The sequence below is a fragment of the Caloenas nicobarica genome, chromosome Z (genome assembly GCF_036013445.1).
Source record: "Caloenas nicobarica isolate bCalNic1 chromosome Z, bCalNic1.hap1, whole genome shotgun sequence".
Classification (NCBI taxonomy): domain Eukaryota; kingdom Metazoa; phylum Chordata; class Aves; order Columbiformes; family Columbidae; genus Caloenas; species Caloenas nicobarica.
The window spans coordinates 89,400,614-89,426,900 of NC_088284.1; the positions used below are offsets into that span (position 1 = coordinate 89,400,614).

At 40.1% G+C, this 26,287-nt stretch overlaps 2 protein-coding genes across 5 annotated transcripts in view; one reads left to right on the plus strand and one right to left on the minus strand.

Moving 5' to 3' along the window:
- The window catches only part of SLC30A7 (solute carrier family 30 member 7), a 30,726-nt gene extending 13,795 nt beyond the window's left edge, over positions 1 to 16,931 (minus strand). The window contains exons 1-8 of one of the 2 annotated variants that reach the window (XM_065656543.1): positions 16,793 to 16,931; positions 16,506 to 16,607; positions 11,982 to 12,095; positions 10,429 to 10,516; positions 8,655 to 8,781; positions 7,574 to 7,723; positions 5,965 to 6,015; positions 3,640 to 3,775 (exon numbers count right to left, since the gene is read on the minus strand). In XM_065656543.1, coding sequence (XP_065512615.1) covers positions 3,640 to 3,775; positions 5,965 to 6,015; positions 7,574 to 7,723; positions 8,655 to 8,781; positions 10,429 to 10,516; positions 11,982 to 12,095; positions 16,506 to 16,607; positions 16,793 to 16,872 — 848 coding nt within the window. In that variant the 5' untranslated portion in view covers positions 16,873 to 16,931. The remainder of the gene's footprint in view (positions 1 to 3,639; positions 3,776 to 5,964; positions 6,016 to 7,573; positions 7,724 to 8,654; positions 8,782 to 10,428; positions 10,517 to 11,981; positions 12,096 to 16,505; positions 16,608 to 16,792) is intronic. The other variant, XM_065656545.1, reaches the window with a different exon arrangement.
- A 527-nt stretch (positions 16,932 to 17,458) lies between these two features.
- On the plus strand, positions 17,459 to 25,737 carry EXTL2 (exostosin like glycosyltransferase 2). Of its 3 annotated transcripts, XR_010607893.1 has the most exons (6): positions 17,599 to 17,622; positions 19,220 to 19,275; positions 20,551 to 20,978; positions 21,535 to 21,635; positions 22,409 to 22,479; positions 23,087 to 23,103. XR_010607893.1 is itself a non-coding variant. In XM_065657195.1 (5 exons), the coding sequence occupies exons 2-5, from the start codon at positions 19,271 to 19,273 to the stop codon at positions 23,576 to 23,578; spliced, it is 996 nt and encodes a 331-aa protein (XP_065513267.1). In that variant the 5' UTR covers positions 17,459 to 17,622; positions 19,220 to 19,270; the 3' UTR covers positions 23,579 to 25,737. The 3 variants fall into 3 exon arrangements, 2 of the variants coding, with proteins under 2 accessions (XP_065513267.1, XP_065513266.1); XM_065657195.1 differs by lacking the exon at positions 21,535 to 21,635 and having other exon boundaries at positions 17,459 to 17,622; positions 23,087 to 25,737; XM_065657194.1 differs by lacking the exons at positions 17,599 to 17,622; positions 21,535 to 21,635 and adding an exon at positions 19,383 to 19,464 and having other exon boundaries at positions 19,238 to 19,275; positions 23,087 to 25,737.
- The last annotated feature ends 550 nt before the right edge of the window (positions 25,738 to 26,287 follow it).

The window sequence follows — 26,287 nt, forward strand, 5'->3', positions numbered from 1 at the left end:
TTTTAAATACATATACCTAAAGCTCAGCATCAGAAAATACACCTAGTTTTGTTGAAAATAATTCAGATGTGTTTCTGAATATATACTTCCAATAATACCCATCATACTGCAAGAATATAATCTTTCCTAAATCCCAATAGTGATAGTATTCCAGATTGTTCAGCTCATTAAGAAAACTACTTTTTAAAGTTAACAATCCAAAGGCTTCTTTAAAGGTACCTTATGATACTGTTTACAAGAATGCTGTTTATCCTGTAGAAGACTCCTGCCTCGAATTTACATCTATAATTCTGTCCTAATATAAAAGCTCATTCCAGCTGGAAAGCCTACTAACTACTCAGATTAAACACACATCCAAAGTGATCTGTAATCTAGACTGGTCTGAAGATCCTTCTCTTAGGGGAGAACACCACCAACCAGCATGAGTAAAAATTCATTTACCAGTCTGTATTTTATTGGGAATTTCCAACTTATGAAAATAATTTGCTCAATGTATACTTTATTTTCATATACAACTAGCAAAGTTCCTAGACTGTAACATTCAGAATAGTGTATCGTCATTACTTAAAAATTAACAGAAAATATTCAAGTCTGGACTGCTCTTCCACCATGACTTTAGATTTATACTCATGTAGCCATCTGCAATATTCACAACCGTTTCCTAAGACACCTTCCTGATGACAGAAAAGCACCCATATTATAAGCAAGTCTTATTCCAAGATGGTAATTTGGCATTTGAGAACAAGTGACCAAGGCCAGCCCAACAAGAGCTCAAAGATACACACACATACAGACATTCTCCAAAGAAAGAAGTCTCCCTCCCAATTAACAAGCCCAGAGCAAAAGCATTTCCATACACATTTTGACATTTCGACCGCTTTATTTTAAAGCTTCAGAGTACTCAAAGACATAGAAGAAGATCCACACTCAGGGTTTTGCTTTCACTAAGAGCTGTTGGTAGACGTTAACAGCAGTAAGGAGGGTATTGCCTGCTCAAGTTCATCATTAATAACTAATCCATTTTATGTAGAATCCAGAGGTCTAAGCAGCTAATTAAAAAGGAAATGGACAGTTTCATATACTTAAAATGTGGAGTCAGGCAAAAGAGCTTTGGAAGATCCGCAATAAAATACACTACTCCTTAGATTTAAATCAATCTTGTAAGAAGAGCCAGCACCTTGGGGCTTTCACACAACCCTGTTTGATAGAAGCAAAGCTGTACAGCCCCAACTTGGGGAAAGTCCCCAGACAGCATTCAAACTTCTGGACAACTTTATCAGGCTGGCTTTTGCTCTCTGACTCAAAACTATGCTTGCTTTATTACAGCCAAAAAGAACAGATCCCGATTTTGAAACACACACGCACGGGTCTGCTTGCTGGGTCAGGCATGTACTCTTACCCCACTCCACCTTAGCCAAGCTGGTTTAACTAATAAAAAGGACACAAATGGGCTACAAGTAAAATTGACAAATACCCCTCTAAAACATCAGACAATTACGTAAGCTAAAGCCAAACTCCCCCCCACCCCCACAAGTTATTTATCCAGGTTGCAAACAGGCCCACAGAAGCAGCCATGAGTCCCTATACTAGATATTGAACATCGCCCTCCTTCCCACCTCAAACCCACACACACCCCACCAGCAAACAGACAATTTCAAACACCTAGACACAGATCTTGCCGCTATCAGTTTAGTGCCTTTTTGCAAACCATGTTTTTCCCTTTAAATTTTAAATTTCACAAAATTTCAGTATAATCTTTTCTCTTGGTTAGGTTTAGGTGACTTGAAAAGATTAAGGACAAAATTATTATAAATCCTATCAGTCACCAGTTGGGGCCCCGTATTACCGTTACAGAAGATCACCTTATGGGAAAATCTGAAAAAAATCTTTTGCATTGATTCTAGAAGAGCACTTCACGCACACAGCGTAGTGAAGAGTAAGGCAGAATAAACAATGGTTTTACATCCAGAAGCATAAATAAAGATTGCTAAAGTCAAACAACACAAAAGGGGACTCAAGCTTTCAAAGAATATCCATCTGAAACAGTCAGTCATCTTGTTTATGATCATGTTTAAGTGCATTTCAGGCAAAGCCATCACTAGTTAAGTCTGTTGGATTGCTTAAAAAAATAATTAAAAAAAAAAACCCAACCAACCCAAACTTGCAATTAGTGTTTGCTCCACTATAGTGCCAGGATGTGTGAGTCTGCGAGAAATGCAGGCTTGCTTCTGCTGACTGCGATGCACCTGACTGCACTCAGCATGACGACTCTAGAGATCATTTATAGCGCCATGGACCGACAAAATAATATTACAGGCTGAGGTCTGGTATCAGGTCAAATGACACACCAAGCAGTGAACTTCTCCACCATTTTCAGCACAGAATACGGACCTCAGACGTTCCTCCTAACTGTGCTAGAAGACCTATAAACAGCTTTATTATGAAAGCTCTGTTATGGAAGGTAGTCTTCCAACCTCCGTATGAATGGGGAAAAAAAAAAGAATTCTCATTCCAGTGGTATTTTCTGATCAGCACTCCACATCTGCTTTGCTGTACACAAAGCTAGACCCTTAAAATACTGAGTGTATGGAAACCTGTCATTTATTTAACTATTACCTCACCAATAGTTTTTTTTCCCTTCGTAACATGAACATTTTCTCTCCCATTTTTTGAGGTTTCAGTTACAGAATTAGTTTGTAGTAATTTGTCCTTTATGAAGTTACAGAAGGTTTAAGTGAAAATATAAAGTTTATATTAAAGTGGTAATTTAATAGTGGGCATTTAGTGCCTGAAGCATGTTGACCTACTCTGATAAACAGAGAGATTCACATCAATAACTCTGCGAATGCTGCCATGCATCTGGCATAAACACACCATATATGGTGTAAGCATAAATTGCTGCACTTAATGAGATGATATTCACCAATGCTGGAGAGACAAAGGCGTTCAGTTATTAGGCTGTAACTGGATTTGTGGCGCTCTGCCCCATGCCGCCATTGAAACTGCTGCCAGAAAAGCCTCAGTAACAGTATCACTGAATGAAATGTTTGCTTGTCCAGCCTGATCCAAATGGCTGCACGTTTGGCTTCACATCGCGTCACAGATCTTGGTAAGCAACAACCGGGAAAGCCCACGACTACTTGAAGCACTTCCATCAGATCTTAAAAGGAATAAGGATGTCTCAGAATACAAATACAAAAGAAAAGACAGTTCTTGCCGGCGGGGGGGGTGGGGAAATTACCGGCCTTGGTTTGTCAAGGACAAGGGCACATCCTGTGCCAGCAGCGCTGCCCTGCAGCCATTCTGCTCCAGTTACTGGAGAACATGGCCTTATGTAAGCCTGGACTAAATACAGAGAGGAAGCTTTTTACAGATTGAACCTGAAAGACATTTTTGTAGTATTATGCAAACATGGGTAAAATATGCAGATCAAGAATGAAAGCTGTAGAAAGGGAAAAGAAAGCTCGTGTAAGAGCACACCAGAACAGCTGCAGAGAACAGAGGTAATATCTCTCTCTTGGAAGAAAAGCAAATGTCATAAGCCATTAACATACCAGACAAATATTTTCTTCCGAGCTGTAATTTGTGCTGTAACTAGCAACAAAAATACTACCAAATATCAGTGACAGCAACACTTACCTTACACCTATAAGTATTGCTATCAGCATTGAACAAATAGGATCTGCTATCATTAGACCATAGTTCTGCATCAATATAGCAGATATGATTACACCAATACTTCCAAGCGTGTCTGCAACAATGTGTAGAAATACACCTGTAAGAGATTAATTGACATAATTACAACTTGGTATTCTCAAAGCTAACGGAGTATTTCAAAGACAGTTTATGGAGAAGAGTTGCAAGACCTAGATAACATGACTTAGGCTCGTTAAATTTGTGGTTAATTTTTGATCAAACATACAGAAAGTGATCACAAGATTTCAATGTATTTGTAGAGCATTTGAAGAATTTACATTATTTTCTGCACTTAGCAGAAAAGGGTATTTCATGGCATGGAAGCGATTAAGAGATGTTGCTAATTCTTTTTTCATTCAGTACCCATCCATATTACAGTGAAGAAACTCACGTTCCCTGACGGCTAGAGACAACAGAAAGTACTGTATAAAATGGAAACTTAACAGAAACAGTTCTGTAAAACTCTGAATGATGCCAATGTTTTATCTACAATATCTTGTAGAAGTTATTTGGCAAAGAAATCCAGACAAATGATTTTGAAAATTAAACAATACTGCAGACATGAACAACTTCGCTCTTATTTTGAAGAGTAACACTCTACCTTAACAGACAAAGAAACAAGCACTTTGCAGCTGGCTAAAATTTAGCCTTTGGAGCTCTCTGCTGGCCATGACAAGAATAGTCATTCAGAAACAGTTTTTTGAAAAAAAGTTCTCCAGATTCAGATAATCCCTCCTCACAAAAAACAACACACAACTATAAATCAGCTCTTTAGTGATTTTTCCGAGTCTACGCTTGTACTGGCTCTGGCTGGGATGGATTTAATTTTCTTCACAGCAGCCCACACGATGCTGTGGTTGGGACTTGTGACTAGAACTGTGTTGGTACCAGTGGTTTAGCTCTTGCCAAGCAGCGCTTGCACAGCACCAAGGCCGCCTGGTTCTCATGAGCCCCCACAGCAGGCAGGCTGGGGTGGGCAAGATGCTGGGAGGGCCCATGGCCAGGACAGCTGACCCCAACTGGCCACAGGGGTATTGGCCACCAGGTAACATCACCCTCAGCAACAAAACTGGGGTGCTGTCTGTTCAAAATAGCTGTTGCTCAGAGACTTCCTGGCCATTGATCTGCTGGGGGGAGGTGGTGGGTGATTGTCTTTGCACTGCTTGTGGGGTTTGGTTGTTTTGTTTGTTTTTTCACGGTTGTTTGGTGGGGTTTTTTTTGTTTGGGAGGGTTGGTTGGGTTCTGGTTTGGTGGTTTTTGGAGCTTTTTTTGTGTGGTGGGTTTTTTTTTTTCCTCCCTCTCCTTTCCCCCCTCCCCTTCACTCACTAAACTGTCTTTATCTCAATTCAAGAGTAATTTTTGCTTTTACTCTTCTAATTCTCCTCCCTGTCCCACTGCAGCAGTGAGCAAGCAGCTGATGGGTGCTTAGTTGCTGGCCAGGAACCAACCCACCAAGCATTGAAAATAAAATTATATAAAATTGAGTCTTTTAAATATGCTTTAATTAAAATGTGCCTTTCATGAAAAGACTGACTTTGAAGTATCTTCTACCAAAGTACTGAATATACATAACACAGTATACTTTATATATTCTCAAAGAGGCTGAAAATGTTCCTTTTCCAGGACCATAAACAAGACAGAAAATCATGCAATAAGAGAACACAGTATGTACATTCTGGTATGCCAAATAATTACTACTTCTTACCTTACATAATTTTCTCCCTCTAACTTTTGAGCATTAAAAAAAAAAAAAAATAACCAGAGCTCAAAACTTATGACTAAATTAGCAGTCATTTATTTACACTAATGCTCAGGAGATCATGGACTCCAACGCTCCTTCAAGCAATTTAGAGTGAATTACCATCTTGTCTAAACCAACTGTAATAGATTGATGAAATGCAAGTTTTAAGTTCAGGTACCCTTTAGGCTCCTCAGGTTTCTGCTTTTAACTACTTTTCCTAGATTATTATTATTTAAACTTTTCAGCATCAGTAACAGAAGCTGAATCACAGCTTCTGGGATCTCCCTTTTAAATTGCGTTGACACTGCGCCACATTTACACTTGAGGGAACACACCTCAGCACCCGGCCATGCCCGGAGTCCGGCCCTGCTCTGTTTACAGCTGGAAAGGGACTTCATAAGATATCTCCTCTAAGATGAAACATAGCATTTACCCAGACACATCTTCTAAAACAGATGTGTGACAAACATGTTACAAGCAAGCAGACCATGAAAAACCTAATAGCACTATAGTTATTCTCATCGTACCTTGTAAAATCTGTTTGCTAGATCCAGCCATCCCTTCAAGTGAATGGTCATCTGCGAAGACAATTATTGGCATGTTAACCTACACAAAGGCGCTCTCTAGTGGTATATTCTGCTATAGTCTTCCTTGCTGAAATGTCTTGAACAAGCAAGCTGCTCACAGTGACCAGCTTTTACTCTAGTTATTGTTTTATAAAGCAGCAATTAAGTCTTAAAACACATTTTTAAAAATAAAATACCACTTTACTCAACAGATTTTATCTATGTACATACAAAAAGGATCAACATTTCTTTTTTTTAATGGAAACAAACTGAGAAATAAGGCCTTTCTAGTATTTAGCAAAATAAGGCACTCTCAAGAATGCAAGGTGCACACACAAACAAGAGCAGCAAGGTGAAATAAATTTACTAATCAGAAATATTTCACTTGAGCAAGCATTTATACCTAATGTAAAACAAGGATAAGACTTGGAAGAACTAAATCAAAAAGTCCTCTCCCCAAGCAGATTAATGCCTCTATGGAACACATCAGAAAAATATTTTAAGAAAAATTTATTAAAGGATAACAAATGACTTCTAATAAAGATATATAACAATTTATGCAAAAGTAGATTTGAATACCAAATTGCACAAAACAGATAGCTATATTCCCTGTTCCACTGGGGTGGGGCATGGACAGAGCAAGGAAGAGGCAGGAGCGGGGAGCTCTTGCTTTCCAACCAAACTCCAGGAGAACACTTGGAAAACAAGAGCCAACTTTCTACTAAAAATATCAAGGAAGAGACAAGTAAATATTATTAATAGTCTTCCTCACCTCCTGTCTGCAAGCTACCACGCTATTCCCCGCCCTGAACACGCACATTTTCAGTCACATCAGATTCTAGTTTATGGTTTAGGCTGGAAGGACTGACAAGCCTGCATTATAGCAAGGCTTTCATTTGTGTTAGTTCAAACAGGTAGCAACCACACTGTCTTTTCTCCCACAGTGAAGGCTGCTGATCACATTATGCACGGATGTCTCCTCATAGATTGCTTGCCTTTATAGAAGACAAGCATAGCTAAGATACCACATAAATTTTCCGCAACCAGCTTTAGAACAGATTACAACTACTCAAAATCAGGAAAACCTCATATTTGAGATCACAAACCAAGTGCGACATATCAGTCCCTAAGCACCCAAAATAAAATTACCTGTTCATCTTTCTAATTATCTTGATCTGTAAAATTGTTCAAATGGAGAACACCAGTAAGCAGGTTAACTTTGTCTATTGATTTTAATAAAAAATTGAAAAGAGAGTACTTGATAACTGATTTCATGATAGTGCTATAGCATACATCTGTTTTGCCAACACATTATGGTGAACACTCAAAAAACACAGGTAAAGCAAAATCTTTCAAAACTAACACTGAACTTGCTGCAAGCAAAACAGCATTTAGCAAAATGAGTCACAAAACATGACAGTGGCAAAGCATACCATACATTTAGTGAAACTATTTCCATGTATACTCTCAACAAGCTGCCAGCACCCTCTCTTTTTTTTTTTTTTAATAAATCATTAATGGCAAATTTTAATTGAGTCACGATGGTCTTTGACATTAACTAAGTACTTACCATGACAATAACTCTGACCGTGAGAGTGTCCATGGCCATGATCATGAGTGTGTCCATGGGCATGTTTATGTTCATGGCTGTGACCATGACCTCCGTGACTGTGTCCGTGGCTGAGGCCACCATTAAATAGGGAATGGCTGTGTTCATGCCCTATAAACAAATATCATTGTCAGAATATAAATTTATGTGTTGAATAAAAGTGTGCTTGCATTTGTTGCTAAGCTACTTGAAACCTATTCATCTTTTACGTCATCTTAAGGTATGGCTCTAAATAAGTTAAGAAAATTAACACAAGCTGCTTGTCTTCTAAATCTATGCTGTACAGCCATATAATACATCTGATTTGAGAAGTCAAGTGCTTTTATACAGTCCCGCTTCTGAGAAAAGTTGTGCTACACTTTTAGTACAATTTGAAAAATGTACGCATAATTTGATACGAGCACATTAAAACCAGCTGTTTTAAGAAACCAGATATCGGATATCATTTGTATATTAAAAATTCAAGCTTAAATTGCTGCTTAAAGACCAAAGACTATTTTCTTCCACCAGTCTGTTTCAGTTTAATATGTTAAGCTGAACGAGACAGCATTTAGCTTTGCAGTAAAAAGCTTACCATACTTATTTAGACAAATTCTACATTTAAATTCAAAAGACACTAAGATGAGAAGCATCTGAAGCTGAATCATCCCATACTTAAAATTTGGTTCAGCCGCTGTTTTGTAACTTTTCCAACCAAGACAGACCTCGGCTTAACTACAGTTTAATTTTTTCCAGAAGACACTTTGCAAAATCTCTTCCAGTAAGGTGCAGAAGAGTGCATGTTCCAGAAAGCAGATTCTGGAGTTCTAGGTCTTCCAGTTAATGGATATTAACATGACAAGTACGGTAGTGACAAATCAGGGGTGGTGATAAAACAGAGGTCAATATTGCAAAAGATCACATATATATTTGGCTAGAATTGCCACTAAAAAGACATTAAAATTTAATACTGCTGTTCTCATTGGAGGATTATAAGAACCTGCAACACAAGTAGCCAAGAAAAAAAAAAAAAAAACAGTACTGAAAATTCTAGACATCCTACCAGAGCCATGTGAATGTCCATGACCTCCATGTTGAAAAACAAATATTCCTATAAGATTTACAATAAATCCTAGTATAGAAACAGGAAGGAGTCTCTCATGATGCACGTCAGGAGGCTCAAGCGCTCTCTAAAAAAAACCCACAAAACAAAACAACAAAGCAGGAAACAAACAGAGTTTTACAATCTCTTCACATTACTAAAAGGCACTGAAAAAAACCAACTTAAACACAGAAGCATTCTCATACATAGAGGCATATATAAAGACATAATTAGAAATTACTCAGGACTTTCAGTTTTTGGGATGGTACACAGACTAATTCTTACTGTCTGAAGTCAAAGCTCTGCTATTAAAGCTATGAAAATATAGTAGAATGTTCTGCTATCTAACTAACTTGTATCGTAGGATTTCATTATGCTGCAGGATGTGGCTCAACACCATATGAAAACATTCAAGTTTGTTGTAGTATGTGGATTGCCCACATCATCCAAACAATGCCCAAGAGCCTAGAATGCCATTTCTTCCTTTCTCCTTCGAAGCGTGAGGGGACGAGGGCAATGAAATGAAGACTGAGAACAAACAGTGGCATTTTTTGAAATTACTAAAATCTAGATTTTTTTTTTTTAATTATTTTTTCACCCTACTTTCTTCAGAAGTTTTTTTTTTTTTTTTTTTTTTTTCAATGAGACAGGCCTAACACAATTTGCATCTGAAGCTAAGTGTTGAAGGGGAAAGAAACATTCACCATCTGTCCACGGGGTTGAAAGGTACAGGCAACAGTGAGACAATGAAACTTTCAGCAGATGTAAAATTTTGGATTGACAGGGAATCATCTCAAGCAAAGGGAATACTTAGCATGGGAGCTAAGACCAGGGAAAAGAATGATGTTTCAACACTACCTTTGACCTTTCCAGTAGCAGTTTTTAATTTTTCTAGTAAGTTTTGTTGCTGTTTCTAGATTTGGAGTGGTTTTCCCAAGCTTTTAGGCAATTTCAGCGCAGTTTGTATTGATTTTGAATTATTTACAGGCTTGTCCATGTAGAGGATATGTTCCTGAAAGTTCTTCCCAGTTCTCTAATAACTAAAATAACCCCACTAGAATGTGTTCTGAACCACAAGTCTAAACAAACCTACAGCACCTCTTCCATTAAAAAGTAAAAGCATTAATACAAGCTGATGAGAATCAGTTATCAATTCTTAATTTTACCTCACTTCAGTACAGACCCCCTTGACGTCTAAATTTTACTCTTGAAATGATCACCTGAACCAGCTTGTTAAAAAAACAAAACAAAACAAAATATCTCAAGAAAAGTGCCCTTCTAAATGTGAAAGCTTTTACTACTTGGCATTTATATCAGACTTCAGGATTGGAAGATAATGCTCTTTTTTAAATGACTTAGTCAAACTTCTTTGCAGAATGTATTTCCATTTCTTATGGCTAACTTGTCTCCGCTGAATGACTAGTTTTGGCCTTCATTTGTCCTTTAACAATGAGAAGATCTTTCTATGACATACGTAGGTGGCAGAAAAAGGATAGGGTAAATCTCACAGAATCTTTACAAACAACCAAAATACACTATTTAAGAAGCTAGTACAGCTATACGGAAAAAGCTGGGTTTCTATGTCACAAAGTAGCAATTTGAGATGGTCCTATTCTCTGTTCAAATCACAGACTTTTAAACAATTGTGAACATAATCAATTTCAATAATTCTATCCCCATTAAATATGCTTTACAAATGGAAATGTGACAATGATACAGCAATACGACATCATACCTCAACACCTTCAGAAAATATGAAGAATGCTGTAAAGATGAGGAATAAACCATTTACAAAACCAGCAAGTACTTCTGCTCGAACATACCTGCAAGAAACAAAAAAGCAATAGCATATATGACCACCTCCATTTGAATGCTGAAAACTAAAAGTCAAAATTGAAACCTAGAAGATGGTACTCCAGTTTCTAAGCAGTTATACTACACATGGATTTGCTAAATGTAAGATTCAGTATATAAACTACAGATAAGTATATGAAATTAACTATGTTGTATTTGACAGAAATTACCTGATCTAGATTAGCCATTAACTGATCTACATGGAAGAAAACTTTCAATACATCAAAGTCTTCCCATTTAAGATCACCTCTACTGGAAGTTATGGTGCAAATGTATATTTGGAAGCCACAGAGTAAGATAAACATGCAAGATGTAATCAAATTCTGCTAATGTAAAGTTCTGTTTAATATCAAATAGCCACACATTAATCTGCTCCCCCTCTTGTAGGGGGATTTTTAGTAAAAGTTTTAAGTAGAAATTAGTATTTCAGTTACTAAATTTTTGCAATGAAAAACCAGTCAGGTTGGAATAACATGTAATTCCAATGTAGCAAACATCAGACTTAATAAATTGTGGCTGTTCTCTAATAAATGGAACACCAGCTGTTTAAATGCATAGCAGTAATTAATACAGAAACTGCTTTCATTGCAATTAGTTCACAGTACAATCAATTCTTCCTAAATTGATTTCTAGGCACACTGGAGCTTCCATCTTAATTAAACAGTGCTTTAAGTTTCAAACTACATGATCCATGCTTAGGCAAGACAGCTGAAAGTAAATGCTGACATTCAGGTCAGTAATGCTATGGGGAACACAGCAACCCCTGTTACACCTCATTTGCTGTTAATTAATCAGCATCACCAATTAATACTATTGCATCACCAGTATTGTTTTATAGGGCACAGCTGCCATGTGCAGTACAACCAAGTCCTGGCCGCAGCTCCAGCCATGAAGGGCGGCACAGGGTGACCAACCTCAGCCCTGAGGATCCGGGTTCGAGGTGGCCACAGCTGCTGCAGCTGCTGGTTCTGAGAAGTGGGGCTCATGTGCCAGGTGCAGCACCACGGAGACTTGGCTCCTTCCAGTTGGAACTTTCTGTTCCAAAGGTGGCACGGAGCACCAGCAACCTGAGATTCCCTGTGCGGCACCTCACCGTGCCATGAGGACAAGCCCACGAGCGGCTGCTCTTACCGCACCGGTGCCACGAACACAGGAGAATGCAGCTCTCTGGTGTGTGACTTGGTTCCACTAGATTAATCACAGATCTCAGAAGCGATAAACCTGCTCCCCAAAAGCAATGTCTTTACATTTTTACTATTTCTAGGGGGATACTAACTTAAAAGTTAAAATAACTCATCTTAAAAACAAACAACCCCCCCCCATTCAATATAGCTTTTACCATGTTCTGCAAAAAGAGGTTTTGTTCACGCAGTGAAAAATTAGCACCTAGACATTCACTAAAATACATTAAGGTAACAGCTTGAAGTTTCTTACCCATATGAGAAAGCATCGTTTGACCTCCATTTTGAAATAACTGAAGCTGCTAATCCAGCCAATAGAGCAGTACAGTCAAAAAACATATGAAAGGAATCTGATATTAGACCTAAGCTGGAAAAGAACAGGAAAAAAAAAGTTATGTTCCATATGCTGTATGTTGAGTACAAAAAAAGCAGCACTTAATCTTTTACACACTAGCAGAACACACTGTGCATCTAAGCTTCAGGAGTGGTTTTGCTAGCACAGAAGAGGAGGCAAAACCAGCACCCCACAGAGCACACAGCTCTATCAACAGTTTTAAAAAATAAAAACACAGACAAGAATGCTAAGTTGTTATGGATGGCTGCTTCTTCATTTTGCTAAGTGTAATGATAGCAATTATCTGCTCCTTTTGCTGGCGATCACCATTACTCTTCTAGTTTGACCGAAATGTGTCCATGCAGAAATAAATCCAAGCAAATACCTGCTTCAACTGTGCTTTCAGCTGAATGGATCCCAGCTAATTCCAGTTCAAAAATGACAGAGTGGTGTTAGAATAAAGATGAGCCACTGCTTGTAAATGTTATCAGTTCTTCAATCTTTGCCTTATCAGCTGGAAGGAATTAACTAGAACGCACACACTCCCCTTTCATCTAGAAGCTGAAGGAAGCGGAGGCTGAAAGACCACTTCTGAAATGGTTTATTTCAACGACCAATGCACACCTACAGTCTTGACTGCCTAACACTGGATAAGTTTAGCATGCTGTTTTACCCTACGAAGTTCAAATAACTCAACCTAGTTCACGAGTTACCCAGTCAGCAGAACTCATATGAGTTTGTAGGCTGTATGTAAATCGGATTTAACACCACACACAACAGTGGCCAAATTTTACTCAACTACTGATCAAAACAGGTTCTGTAAGTCTGTAAGGAAGTATGTGCATCAAAACACAACAATTGCCTCATGTTTGATAAGACATTCGATACAGAGGTACTGATGAGCATTTGCTATTACAATTGTCCCAGGAGTTCCATTTTCCCAATCCTTTGGTTGTCTAAGAACAATTACATACACAACTCGGTTATTGCAAACCGAAGAACAACAGGTAATTACTGGTAGTAACAAGTTCTGGAGGACAGCCAGGTTTTTGCATTGAAGTCAAATACAAAGTTTCATTAGCCAAAGTTTGAACTACTTCACGATAAGACTCTAAACCATTTCAGCCTGACTGCAATAAATTTCAAGATTAATCTGAAGTGTTTCAGACAAAACACTCAACTGTGGAAGAAGTGGGTTTGGAGGAGAGGAGAGGGAACAGAAATCTTGCTGTCTCTATTTATTTACATATACACTTCATGTACACATACAGAGGTATATAAACATACAACTATAACACACATTTAAAGCAGAGGATGATGTCATGATAAATTGTCCTTAGGTGCTGTAGCCACCCAAGCAGGAAACATAGGAAGTAATTCTGAACAAACTTTAAAGGAAGACCAAAGATTTCAGCTGGATGCCTATGAAGCAGTAGAATGGAATCCCTATCAAATTCTTGAAGGGTGTAGGTGAGAGCTTCCCCCTCCCCAAAACCAGGTGACATCCCTAAGAAAACAGCTCATTTTAGGTTTGGTTCTGAGCAGTAAGGAAGATCCAGTGGGGAAACAAAAACAAACAAAAAAACCCCCCACACAACCCAAACACATCAAACATTCAGGTAGAATTAGGGTGACAGTAACAGTAAGTTTGCAGTGATTGTGAAATTGAAGGAATAAGTATGGTTAAACAGTTAGTGGTTTCTGAGGGATTTTTTATGGTACAAAGTCTCCTGGGAAAGACTGTACAAGGACTGTTACTGAATCAAAATCCCACACTAGCTCTAGAACCAGAAATCATACAGCAAGTTATCACAGTACTGTGCTCACACCCGCAAATCTCCCAGAGGCGAGACTTACCATACGTGCAACACCACTGTGCTGTGCTGCCATCTTCAAGCAGCCAGAGGCACGTGGATTTATCAACAGGGCTCAGCACAGACTGTGTCTGCAAGGCAAGTCACCCATGGCATGAACATGCTCTGTGTTACACCTACAGCTGTGAGAGATTCAACTGCACAAACCATAGGAAGCCCCAGTAAGAAGCCAATCTGATTTCACCTGAGGCTTTTTAAAAATGACCTGTAAATTAAAGGGACCTTAAAAAACAGGTGCAAAGTGACTCCTGAAGTAAACAAGCGATCCCTTCAACCATTTGCAACATGGGGCGTATGCAAGAACTTCTATCAGAACTGGGACACATGATCCAGAATATAATCCAGTAGAAACCCTGTACTCAAACACATTGTGTCTAAATGAGGATGCTTTAGTGAGGACTTAATAACACAATTTTAACACCAAATTACATAAGTGTGCATGTAATAGTGTTTCAAAACAGAACAGCCCAAGTAGCAGATTTCAACTTCAAACAAGCTCTCAGGTAGCAAGATACCACATCCAGTTCTGCTGTCTGTGCTTCAAGAACACCAACATATCAGAGTATTTGTAAGAGGATCGTATAAATGACAAAACAGCTATGTGAGTTCAGGAAATAAATTACTTGGGAAACAAAAGCTAAGGAGAATGTAAAAAGTAAGAATTAAAAAAAAAATAATTAGAATCGAAGACTTTTAGAACTTGCTGACAAAAATTTGGGGGGCTGAAATCATTAGATTTGATTTTGAAATCAGCATCAGGCACTGGCCATACCCAAGACAGGCCACAGTGGAATAAAGAAGCACTCCAGGAAGATACAGAAAATCCCCTTTACAAATGTTCCATTTCCACATCTCACACACAGAGAGCAAAGGAACAGTGTTTTTCAAACTCAATAAATAATTTTCCCTATAGGGCTCCTTGTTTGTTTGTCACATGTTTGTTGTTCCAAGGCATGAACCATCTGCTTTCACTGAAGGCGTTTCTCACCTCTTCACTACTTCTCTCTACTAAGAGATGCTTGCTAAGATACAGTTCTATTCCAGCCCAAAATCTAGACTTAACATAAAGATACCTGAACGTAGAGATTTGAAGTATAAACAAGAGGTCCAACTGATGACTATTGAGCAAATCCCAATTCTTAATCTCTATAACGAACAAAAATAAGTGTCTTCTCAATTCCGGTAAGCCAAATTCTTCAGTGACAAATTTCTGGCAAGTGTCACTTCAGTTTCTCAGTTTAACCTTCTCCTATACAGGACATTTTCTGGCATAGATTTCATTTCTGGTCACGCCATCAAAAAATTATTATGCTTAAAAGAAAGACATGAGAACAAACTCACATGAACACTTAGTTCTTTATATGTGAATCATTAAGAAAAATATTTGTATCTTCTGAGATCTTAAAAAAATATCCATTCTTGAACAGACTACACATACAATAATCCTCAGACAATTGCAAAGTGACTCAACATCAAAGTCAAAACCAAGCACATCCAAGATGGTCTGCACATTGCCAAGACAGCACTGAGTTCTCACTAGTGCTACAGTAGCAATTACTGTAACCAAGGTCAAGGATTTTATAGAATGGTTTGAGGGATTCAGAGGAACACGACAAACGGTAGGATACGACTACTTCCAAATCTGCATTGCTGCATTCACTCAAGGCTCTTGATTAAGCGTACCAGTAATCTGTGTCCATACTGTGGTTTCTGATAAAGACAACTTTAAGTTCCATGTGGAAGGAGGCACTGTTGGGCTTAAATGACATTTCCACGTCTGTACACTTCAAACTGAAGTACTGACTTTTAGACTGAAATAACCACCATAAAACAACTCTGTCGAGAATGAAGCATGATGGAGACACTACTACCATTGGCTGTTCTCTACCTGTACACTATACATGAGTACTAAAGTTATTTCGAATTTCTGCGTATATTTTACTACAGACTTTTCAGTAGCAATTTAGTCAAGTCCCCCCTGTTTTTTCCTGGTTTTATGTGCTACATAAACTACCACTTAGTTATACCAGGATGTGTTAATTCCTGTTTCTCACTGAGACAAGGATGTTTGCTGCAGCGCTGGTTTTTGCCACCGAGCTATCAACTTACAAATGAAGCCATATTCCCAGACAAAGGACCCTGTGGCAAGCAGCAGGCACAAAAGGGTTACAGCCCCTGGGTCCCGTACCTCATGTTAAGGCCAAAAAGCCGGGCAGCACGGCCGGCAAGACCCCAGGTTCAAACAGCATTCCTCCAGAAAGCGCCGAGCCGCGTCCCCAAGACGGAGCGCATCCCCCCGAGACGCCGGGCTCTGGCTGAGGGGCTGGCGGAGCCGGTCGCTACCCACGGGCGCGCTCCCGGTCGGAGGAAGCTCTCCAGCAGCCCCCCGCGCTCTGCCGCCCGGCCCCTCCGCACGGCGGGCGCGGAGGCCCGGCCTGCCCGCCCGGCCCCGGCCCGCGGCGCCCCGAGCCGGCCCCGCCGAGAGGCAGACGTGGCACTGGCCGCGGCGGGAGGCGCCGCTTCCTGCGCGCTGGGAGCCGCTCCCGCCCCGCGCCCCCCGGCCCGGTACCTGTTACTCCAGATGCCGTAGAGCAGCTCCACGAAGGCGAAGGAGAGATTGAGGCAGAGGAAGAAGAAGAGGTTGCGGGAGGTCTTGTCCGCTAGGATGGACCTGCGCACGGAGCACGCAGCGGGTCACTCGCAGCCGGCCCAGCGGGAGGCAGCGGCGGAAGGCCGGACCCGCTCGCCGGGCGGCCCAGGCGCCCTCGGCATCGGCCTTCCCCAGCCCCTCCGCGGGGGCTCGGCCGCGGCCCCGGCCCCCACTGCGCCCAGCCCGGCCCGCCCTGGGCTGCTCACCTGAACCAGCCCGACACCTTCCTGAGCAGGTTGAACTTCGGCGGCTTGTACTCATCGTCCTTGATGGAGAGGGGCAACATCTTCCCGGCGCCGCGGCGTGCCCGGCGAGCAGGCGGGGCGGCAGCGCTGCCCCCCGGCCGGCCCACACGCCAGTCACACTTCCGGCCTGCGCCTGCGCGCCGCCACCGCACGTGGCGCTGCGGGGGGCGTGGCGGAGGGGGCGTGGCGCCGCGGCGGGCGCGCAGGGCCGGGGCGGGGCTGCGGGCGGGCGCCGCGCGGGCCGCCCGCCGTCTGGGCTCCGCGGTGCTGGCCCCGGGGCAGAGCGCGCGCTGCCCGTGCCGGCGCGGCCAACGGAGAAACCAAACCCGGCTCCGGAACGTGACTGCTCGTCCGCGCCCCGCTCACCATGCCCGGTGCTGCCGGAGCAGCTGCTGCGGCAGCTCCCGGTTCGGGGCTGGGGCGGCGGTCTGGTCCCCCGCGGCCGGGCCCGGGCTGTGGCGTACCGCCGCGCCCTGGGAAGCTGTGTGACAGCCGGTGCCGGGCGGCGGGAGGACTCCCTGCCCGCGGCAGCACCCCGAACTACAACCCGGGGCCTGCCGGGAGGAAGCGGACAGACGCCCCACAGGAAGCGGGATACGGCGGCGCCGCCGTAGCGCTGCGGCGATCCCGCCTGGGCCACCCCTGAGTCACCGGAGCGGCCTGCGCGGGCGGGCCCAGCCGAGCTGCGGGGTGCCGGGCCGTGCCCTGGCGGCGCCTCGGAAGCCCAGCCCAGCTGCGGGGAGCGCCGCACGGCCGGGGAAGCGAGCGGCGGCACCGGCGCCCTGCTGAGCGTGAGCGAAACCGTGCGGGAGGGGCGGCCGGGCTGCGCGGGGCGCTCCGGGAGCCGCAGCTTCTGCGGCGCGGCGGCGGTAATGGCTGTGAAATGCTGTGGAGAGGTGCTGCCCACCGAGAGAGGGGAACCCGTTCAAGAACTCTCTTTCTTGGAAGCAGGATTAGAGTGATGTATTTTGACACGGGGTTTTTATTTTCGTCGGTTGTGTTTTGAAAAGGTCTTCTCTATGGGGGTAGTGTAAGAATTTTTTAAAGAGGTAAATCGTACATCGCAATTTCATAACTCAGTGGGCAAAACTGATCATCACTTTCTTACTGGAAAGTGCTATGATGCTAATTCTGAAGATTTTTATATAGATGTTTATTTTAATAAGGGAATAGATAATAATATCCTTCCTTACTATTATAGCCTATTGAGTAAAGACAAGAATCTATGGCAAGCCAGGGAGTCTCATTACCACAGTAAACAACATCTACACTTTCACCTCAAGTATGCTTTTAAACTAAGTAATTGTTATAGTAGAATTGGTAAGTATTGTGTCAAGGTACCAGCTGGGGAAAGAGAGTCTAAGGTCCGCCTTTTTACTAGCACATATGACCAATATATGGTGGTCCTAAGAAAAGCTGGGTAGCTGCTGCCGCCAACCAGTGTTAGAAGTCAGGCATGATTGTTTATGCCTATAAAAAGAAGCAATCAAAACAAGTGATTAAGTTCTGGAAATAGTTTCAACGACCTCTCCAGCCTCACAAAGTCAGTCAGTGGTAAAAATGGAACTTAAATTTGGAAGACCTGTAGGTATGGACGTATTCAGCTATCTGGTATCCACACAAGTTGGCAAGAAGTAAGCTTATAGAACCTAAACAAATTACTCTTACAAAATTTCACTTAGGTTTAATTATTAAATACAGCTTCTTGCTCTCTGTACTTCTATAGTACCATTCCTACATCAAAAGTAAAAACTCCCTTTCTTTGTTCAACGAGTCTTAGAAGAACAAAAGTCCCTCTAACAACCTAGGGGCATTAACAGACACAGGTTTCTTAAGTTGCAGTCCTACATCTTGTGCATCCTTCCTTTTTGTGCTTATGCTCATATTTGCTTTCCCTTCTGCCAAGCTGCCAAACCAGATGGGAAAAACAAAATGCTGTGTCTTAAGCCTCTAACACAACTGGTAAGCTTAGTGGAAGGAGAGTGTGAAGGGGATGAGCCAGAAAAGAGTGTGGTAGCCAAATATGTATTTTAGTGGTGCCTGGTGAACAAAGCAACAGAGGTACTGGAGACCTACTTGTATCTCTGTAGTTGACCTTAGGGATGGAACACATAGACATTGCATTGGTACAAAACAACAATTTTCCAAGCAGAGACATATGCTGTGCTTTTCTTTCTAACCAACTGGTGTAATAACTTCTTTCTGGAGTGTTCATTGAAAGGCAGAGACAGTTATTCAACTGAGCTACAGGAAGAGGGATTGGATAATTACCAAGAATGCGTACATCAATCAAGGATTGAAAGGAATGTTTACTTGTAAAAGAATGCTGGGTAGCATGTGGGAATAACTGTTAATCTTCAGTTATAGAGTCCCTTTCATTTCCAACAGATTCAAAGATCACAAACGACTGTCCTGGAAAAACAATCCTACCTGGCAACTATGAGGTAAGTTGAGAGGTTTTTTAGACTAAAATAGTTTACATTCATATTTTCAAGGATGGTATATGCACTGTGGATAAAAAGTGATCAAAACTTCTGTGGAAAAAACACAGATACTCTCTCTTGAGAGATGGGGCTGTCCTGGATCACTTAATTTGATCAGAATTCCCTGCCGAAGTCTTAGAACTTACTAATGTAAGTAATGAGTAATATCTATAGATGAGTAACTGTTTAGTAGTAAGCTTAGAATATTCATCTTGTATTCAATTCATACTAATCTTGCAAGTAAAGGAGGAAGAACAGATGTGGATGGCACATTTGAGGTGCAAACTATGGAATGCAGTGGCTGCTGGATCCTGCTCAGATTACAATTTATGAATGTCTGGAGAACCGGCAGTGCTACCTAAGAGACCTGAATGTTGGGGCTACCTATGTAGGAGCTGCTTTTTAAGAGCTCCTGTTTAGTTCCAAAATCAGGAGGATCCAGAAACCCCTGCCTTGTGCTAAGGCTGCCCCCCCATTTAGCTGATACATAGCACCCAGCATCTGACATTTCCCATTTCCACTGAGTTCTAGATTTAGCAGACTGGCTGTTACTGATGTTGTTGCATTCCTACATTACCCCATTTAGCACGTTTCTTTTGCTCCACCTGTGTTAATAGCCCCAGTTAGTATGAACAGAATTGTATTTTCCATGTTAATAACCATTACCGAGCAGATATACAAACTATTGACAAAATGTCCAGCAAATCAGTGATAGATTGTTCCTTCTGTTTATGGTGCCTGAGCAACGGAAAAAGAAAGAGCATTTAGCATCCTCCTTTCTGCCACAGCTCTTAAGGAGGCACCTTCTCTCCATTTTGTTTCCCAGCTGAGGCAGAGCTCCTGCAATGCTGAAAATACTGAATCTCTGTACAAATTTGTGTTCTAATTTCAGCTGGATGGGTCTGGTGAGGTATGTAGATGTTCAATCAAAAATGCAGTACTGAGAAAATAAGAGACGATGAACAATCTAGAGTTAAAGGATTACTCTGGATTCATTTTCACAGAACAATGAAATTCAAAGTTAACAAAAAAAAAGGTGAAAAGCAAATTAACGTTGAAACTAAGTACCAGAAATACCTGTCTTGATAACTGCAAGTAATTGGCCCAAGCCCTGGAATCCTCTGTATTTATTACTTAAACAAAAGTGTACTTAAGATTATGGGAGTTTTGCTCATGTAAGGGAGGTAACTATACATGGGATTAATGACTTCTCCTTTCTTGTTACTTGTTTTAAAGGTATTTTCACTTTTGTAAGCTTCCAGGAAGAGTTATGGGAATCCGCCTACTACGCTTCACTTCTGTCGTGATCATTGTCTTACTTCTTGTGGCAGGTGCTTTAACAGCTTTGCTTCCCAGTATCAAAGATGACAAAATGCCCAATTTGAAAAGGGAATCAAAAACCCAGAGTCAGTCTGCCTTGGATTCATTTACTCTTATTATGCAGACATACAACAGAACTGACTTACTGCTAAAGCTTTTAAATCATTATCAAGCCATCCCCCACCTACATAAAGTAATTGTTGTGTGGAATAACATTGGTGAGAAGATACCAGAGGAAATGTGGAATTCCTTGGGGCCTCATCCTGTCCCTGTTGTCTTTAAAGTTCAAACTGTAAATCGCATGAGGAACAGACTCCAGAATTTCCCTGAGCTGGAAACAAAAGGTAATCAGCAGTTCATATCGCTACTACTAATATTATTTTCACACTTAAAATCTGAATGCTAAAAGAGAGATGGTTTGAGTTATACTATGTAATAAATCCATGGATCTGTTTGGCCACTTAATAGAATGTGGGTAATATAGAATAAACCTATTTTAATGATATCAGATGCACACCACCAGCAGCAGGCTAGAGGCTGTCAATGAAGAGTAAAGAAAAAAAGAGGGATGTCAAATGTGTTTCATGGGCTTTTGCAACTGTGTCTGTTCTCCAGTTCCTTTGTCAGGTAAACAGAGGTAGTTCAGCCTCTCTTCCCTTTGTAGTGTAAACTGAAATTCGTAGTGCATGTATTTGTTGAGTCTCTGCATTAACTTGGACTTAAGTTATCTGGTAAAGACTTGATTTAATCCTTTCATTTTAAGACTAAGTTCTCAAGCATGTTCTGCTCTTCAGAGAAACTTCCCTCTCCAGCTGGCTGGTTTTCTATCTCAAATTATTCATCCTTTTTAAGAGTATTCTTCCCAGTCTTTTGGCTATTCATCGAAATATTCTTCCTAAGCTCTTTCCAGGAGAAGCACAGCAATAAGCCCTGTTTGTTTCAAGTGGAAAAAAACCCTATATGTTGCATTACAGACCTGACCTTACTCATGATTAGTAAAGGTAATTCTGTTTACTGCCCCCTTCCTAACATGCCTTGCAACTCAAAAACCATGACTTCTAGAAACACTAGAAGTCACTAGAAACTTCAGCTTCCCGAGTGTGTTACTTACCGTAATAGGAGTTATTCTGACTATAAACTTAAAAATCTTTAATGCATCTGGAGTTCTGATATAAGAAGGTCTTTCCTTTCCACTTGCTGATAGTCTTTTGCCTAAATTTTAAGGTAAAGATTCTTCATTCTGTAGTTAATCATATTGAACGTTGCCAGTGCAATTTATTAAGCTCGCTTATTTAGAACTTGCAAGTAGTGAGGAGACAGGTAACATTTTATACTAAGAATCCTGTATAAATCTCATACACTAAAGAATGGTATCTAAGTATCATACACAAAAGAATGGTATCTAACTCTTTATTTTAGTTGTGTTTTTAAACAAGATCAGTAGAATTTTAAGTTGCTTTGTCAAACACTCCCAAGTTTTCCAACACATATCTGTGCAGCTGTCCTACAGATAATCAAAGGTTGTTGAGTTTTGTGGCAAATAATCTATAACTTAGGTTTGCTTCCAGTTACCACAAAGCTGCAATCTCGCTTTAGCTTTGAAATCTAAATGTTTTCTCACTCTACTTTCAAGGAGTTACAATTCAGTTCTGCAATTCAGCTTGTTGGTTATAGAAGTTGCACAGCTACCTTGTCAAATACTGTGCTGTGTATTGTGCTCAGGTATTTAATCTGTTGGTAAGTTAAAAGTTTTTATTTTTTTTCCTCCCTTCAGCTGTTTTAATGATGGATGATGATACACTAGTCAGTGCTCACGACCTTGCTTTTGCCTTTTCTGTTTGGCAGGTAATGTTTTGCACCTTGGTAGGCAGTATTTGTGAGTTACAATTGAGATTAATGGTTTTCATTAGAGTAACATTATATCATAATGTTTTACCATTGATTTTCTAGCTATAAAGTTTAATTTTAGAAGGATTGAAGCATTGAGTAGTAGAAATAGCAAATATATTCTTCAATAGTAGCTATACCCATAATGCATAACTTTCAAATTTTTAACTCTTCTTGTACATGATCACTGAAGTAGCTGACTGCTGAATTTATTTAAACTTATAGCAAGCTGCAAAAAAAAAAAGTGGAAGTTTTTTTCTCTCTCGGGCAAACTGTCTGTAAATAATTTTGAGTGCCAAATGCACAGCTGCAAATAGTGGATAGATGTTTCTTGGCGCTGCATGACGTGGAATGAGGCATATTGTGTCAGTTTTGCAAAAAACTGTATTTAATTGCAATTTATGCAGATCAAAGGACCATATGCCAACAATTTAATTCTTTCCTGGCAATAATTTTGTGCTCTTCTCATTTAAAAAAAGCATAAACCTCTCTAATGAAAATACTTAACACACATTTCACAGTGTCAGCTTTGTTTTGATTTTTTTTAATTTCTTTTTTCTTTCAGCAATTTCCAGAGCATATAGTGGGATTTGTTCCTAGAAAGCACATTTCTACTCCTTCGGGTGTATATAGTTATGGCAGCTTCGAATTGCAGAACCCTGGATTTGGAAACGGAGACCAGTATTCTATGGTTCTTATTGGTGCAGCATTTTTTCATAGTGGCTATTTAGAAGACTTTCAAAGACAGCCAGAAGCTGTTTACGCCTTAATAGATGAAACTCAAAATTGTGATGATATTGCCATGAATTTTCTGGTAGCCAAGCACACTGGAAAGCCTTCAGGAGTGTTTGTGAAGCCTGTTGATATAAGAAATTTAGAAAAAGACACTAACAGTGGCTATTCTGGAATGTGGCACCGAGCAGAACATTTGTTACAGAGATCTTACTGTGTAAATAAACTGGTTAATATTTATGATGGCATGCCTTTAAAATACTCTAATATCATGATTTCTCAGTTTGGTTTTCCTAATTATGCCAATCACAAAAATAAAATGTAAGCCAATTAATTTAAGGTGTTAGATGTTAAGCAGTACTCAGTGAATTGTACAGAGTTCAAGGACAGAAGGTGTAATTTGCCATCCTTGTTTGTAGCCTCTGATTTTTTTCCATTTGGCTTTTAATGTATTTTTTTTTCCTTTCTTACTAATTCTCCATGGTAAGTTTTGAGAAAACTTAAAAAATATATATTAATGTTTAGTTATGAGAATATCATCCTCTTTCCTTAAAACCCGAAAAGCTATTATGATTAATTAGACCGGTTCTACAGAAACCTGCAGACAAGAATGCACTCCTACCCTTCAGTACATATGGTTGTTTTGTTTGTTGTATGTTGGTTTTTTGTTTGTTTGTTTTGGCGGTTTTTGTGTGTGTGGGGGGGGAACATTGTGGGGGTTTTTTTCTTTTTTTTTTTTTTTCTTTAATTATATGTACCTAGTCAAATGAGGTCTAGGCATATTTTTGATAGTGACATGTTGAGATGCTTCCTTGCCTTCCCCCTCCTCACTTCCTCCTGCCCAGTTCCCAGTGCAACTACGGAAGGGCTACAGTAAACTGTTGGCCGGGCTTCTATACTCCTGTACAAAACCCCTCTGAAGTTTGTATATTAAGTTATTCTGTATTGAGATGTTCCTGAAGCTGCTAGGAAAGCCAGCCAGAAAAGAGTACCTCACCTTAGTCTTGGATAGTCCTAAATCCATTGCCTACAATATCTACTAATGCTGAGATAGTGACAAATGATCTCTGATGTGGCTTTTTTTCCTATTATTAATTTGTCTAGAGTTGCTGAAACACCACAAGCAGCTGAAAGGTAAAACCTAGCAGTTGGAAATTTAAGAAACATGAATACATGAAATATGAAAGATATATAAGCACCCAGAAGAAACAGACGGGATATTACTTATTAATACTCTCTTTAGTACTTAGTTTTGTTTAATTATTTTGCATGGACATTGTTACAAAAATGTGCCCAAGAAAATCCTCACTTTTAAAAAATGTCTTATTTACAGTTCCTAATAAGAGCAAGTTGTTCTACATTTACTACAGTGTGCATTTTGTAATATTACAGGTCTACTCTTTTTTTAACTACTCTTTCAAATGAATATTTATCTTACTTTTTGGTTCCTTTCATCTTTGTTTTTGGTGGCTATGACAACAGAATTAAAATGTGCAATGAATGGGCAAAGCATTATACAAAAAAGTATTTTAAGGTACAGTGATATTTGACAAGGCTGGACTGTTGTCAGTCTCTGAATTCCCTGGCTTCATTCATAGCAAGAAACAGAGCTGTTACTAACAGCTTTTGTTAGATTGGAACTCTGTATTTCTGGAGACGTTGTGTTAACATGAACAGGACAAACCTTTTCCATTGCAGTTACAGAATTGTCTTCTGGTGTGGAGGAAGGAACAAAAACCAGTGATTTTCCTGGATCAGAGTGAGGAATCCAATCTGGCATCCAAAGTAGATTTAGTTTCACCCACATCAGCTTTTAATTGATTCTTAGTATCAGTTCAAAGGTATTGATGGGCAATCAAAATTAGCTAATTCCTAGTACACAAATAGCATCTGCACAAATGGTGTATAATTCTATAATTTTTTGTAATAAGTTAGCTGAACAAAAAGTGGTTGAAAAATGTGACAAGTTCCTTACAGCAGGGCCGATTCTGGGTGTGAGTCTTTGAGTTTCTTTGGGGAAATGGAGGATTCCTTTGCCTTGTTCTATCAGTGTTAAAGGATTTGGTTTCTGTTCAGTGAAGTCTTCCTAGTACTTTTGCAAGATTTAAAGGGCAAAATCTTAAAATGGCAATGTAAAGTCTGCTTAATTTTGTTGTAATAATGAAAAGTAGCTTTTATTATTGTGCTGTAGTGGTAAGTAGTATACAAACAGGTCTATGATATTTCCAGAAATGCAACTTTCCTAGTGGTAGTTTACTGCATTTTATTTACTTCACTGGTCTTCTGTAGCTTCTGTGCAGTATCAACTACAATTGTGAGAACTCCCAGATGTTGTTTACCTTACTTTTAAAATGTGAAATGAACTGTCAACTCAGCCAAATCTTAGTATTGGGTTCTTTGTTGGGGGAAGGAGTTGTTCTGGGTGGTTTGGTTTTTTTGTTCTTCTGTATCAGTGAAAGAATTAATAGAACAAGCTTTTATTATACTGGTAAATTTAATTTGTACCATTGTCAAATAAAATACATAAACCAGATTTGTGATGTATTTATTTTCAGATTATTGAACAAGTTTTTCAGTGTTACATGTTTAAGTAAGCTCGCAGTTTGCACACAGATGAGTAGCACCAAGATTTTTTTTTTTTTTAAATGTGTACTTGTTGGCACATTCACTTAATTTATGTAAGGTCTATTCATGAGGAATAAAGGCCATTAAAAACCACAGCCTTAAGCAGTTGCGCTTAAATAGCAAAGAAAATCCAAAGACTTCAGCTCTAGCCATAATTCATTGTGCTTAGGAACCAAAAGGGGTTGGTTTGTTTATTTTTTAAAGGCTGGTAACTTTTTATCCCTTGATAGTTAAAAAAGTACCTGAAGGTTCTTTAATGAAATGTATTACTGAGAATTTATTTTTTAACAAAGTAATATGCATGTCATGATTTCTTCTAAGAGATTTTCTAGATGTCATTTGGAAATATTTTGGAGTCTAAACAGATTCATCACCACCTCTGAATGTTCTGTAGAAATTAGTGTTTATG

Bases quoted from the DNA above. Each gene is read 5' to 3' on its own strand.
- EXTL2 (XM_065657195.1), top strand. The intron at 20,979-22,408 runs GTAATCAGCAGT...TCCTCCCTTCAG, and splicing joins CCCTGAGCTGGAAACAAAAG to CTGTTTTAATGATGGATGAT. The intron at 22,480-23,086 runs GTAATGTTTTGC...TTTTTCTTTCAG, and splicing joins TTGCCTTTTCTGTTTGGCAG to CAATTTCCAGAGCATATAGT.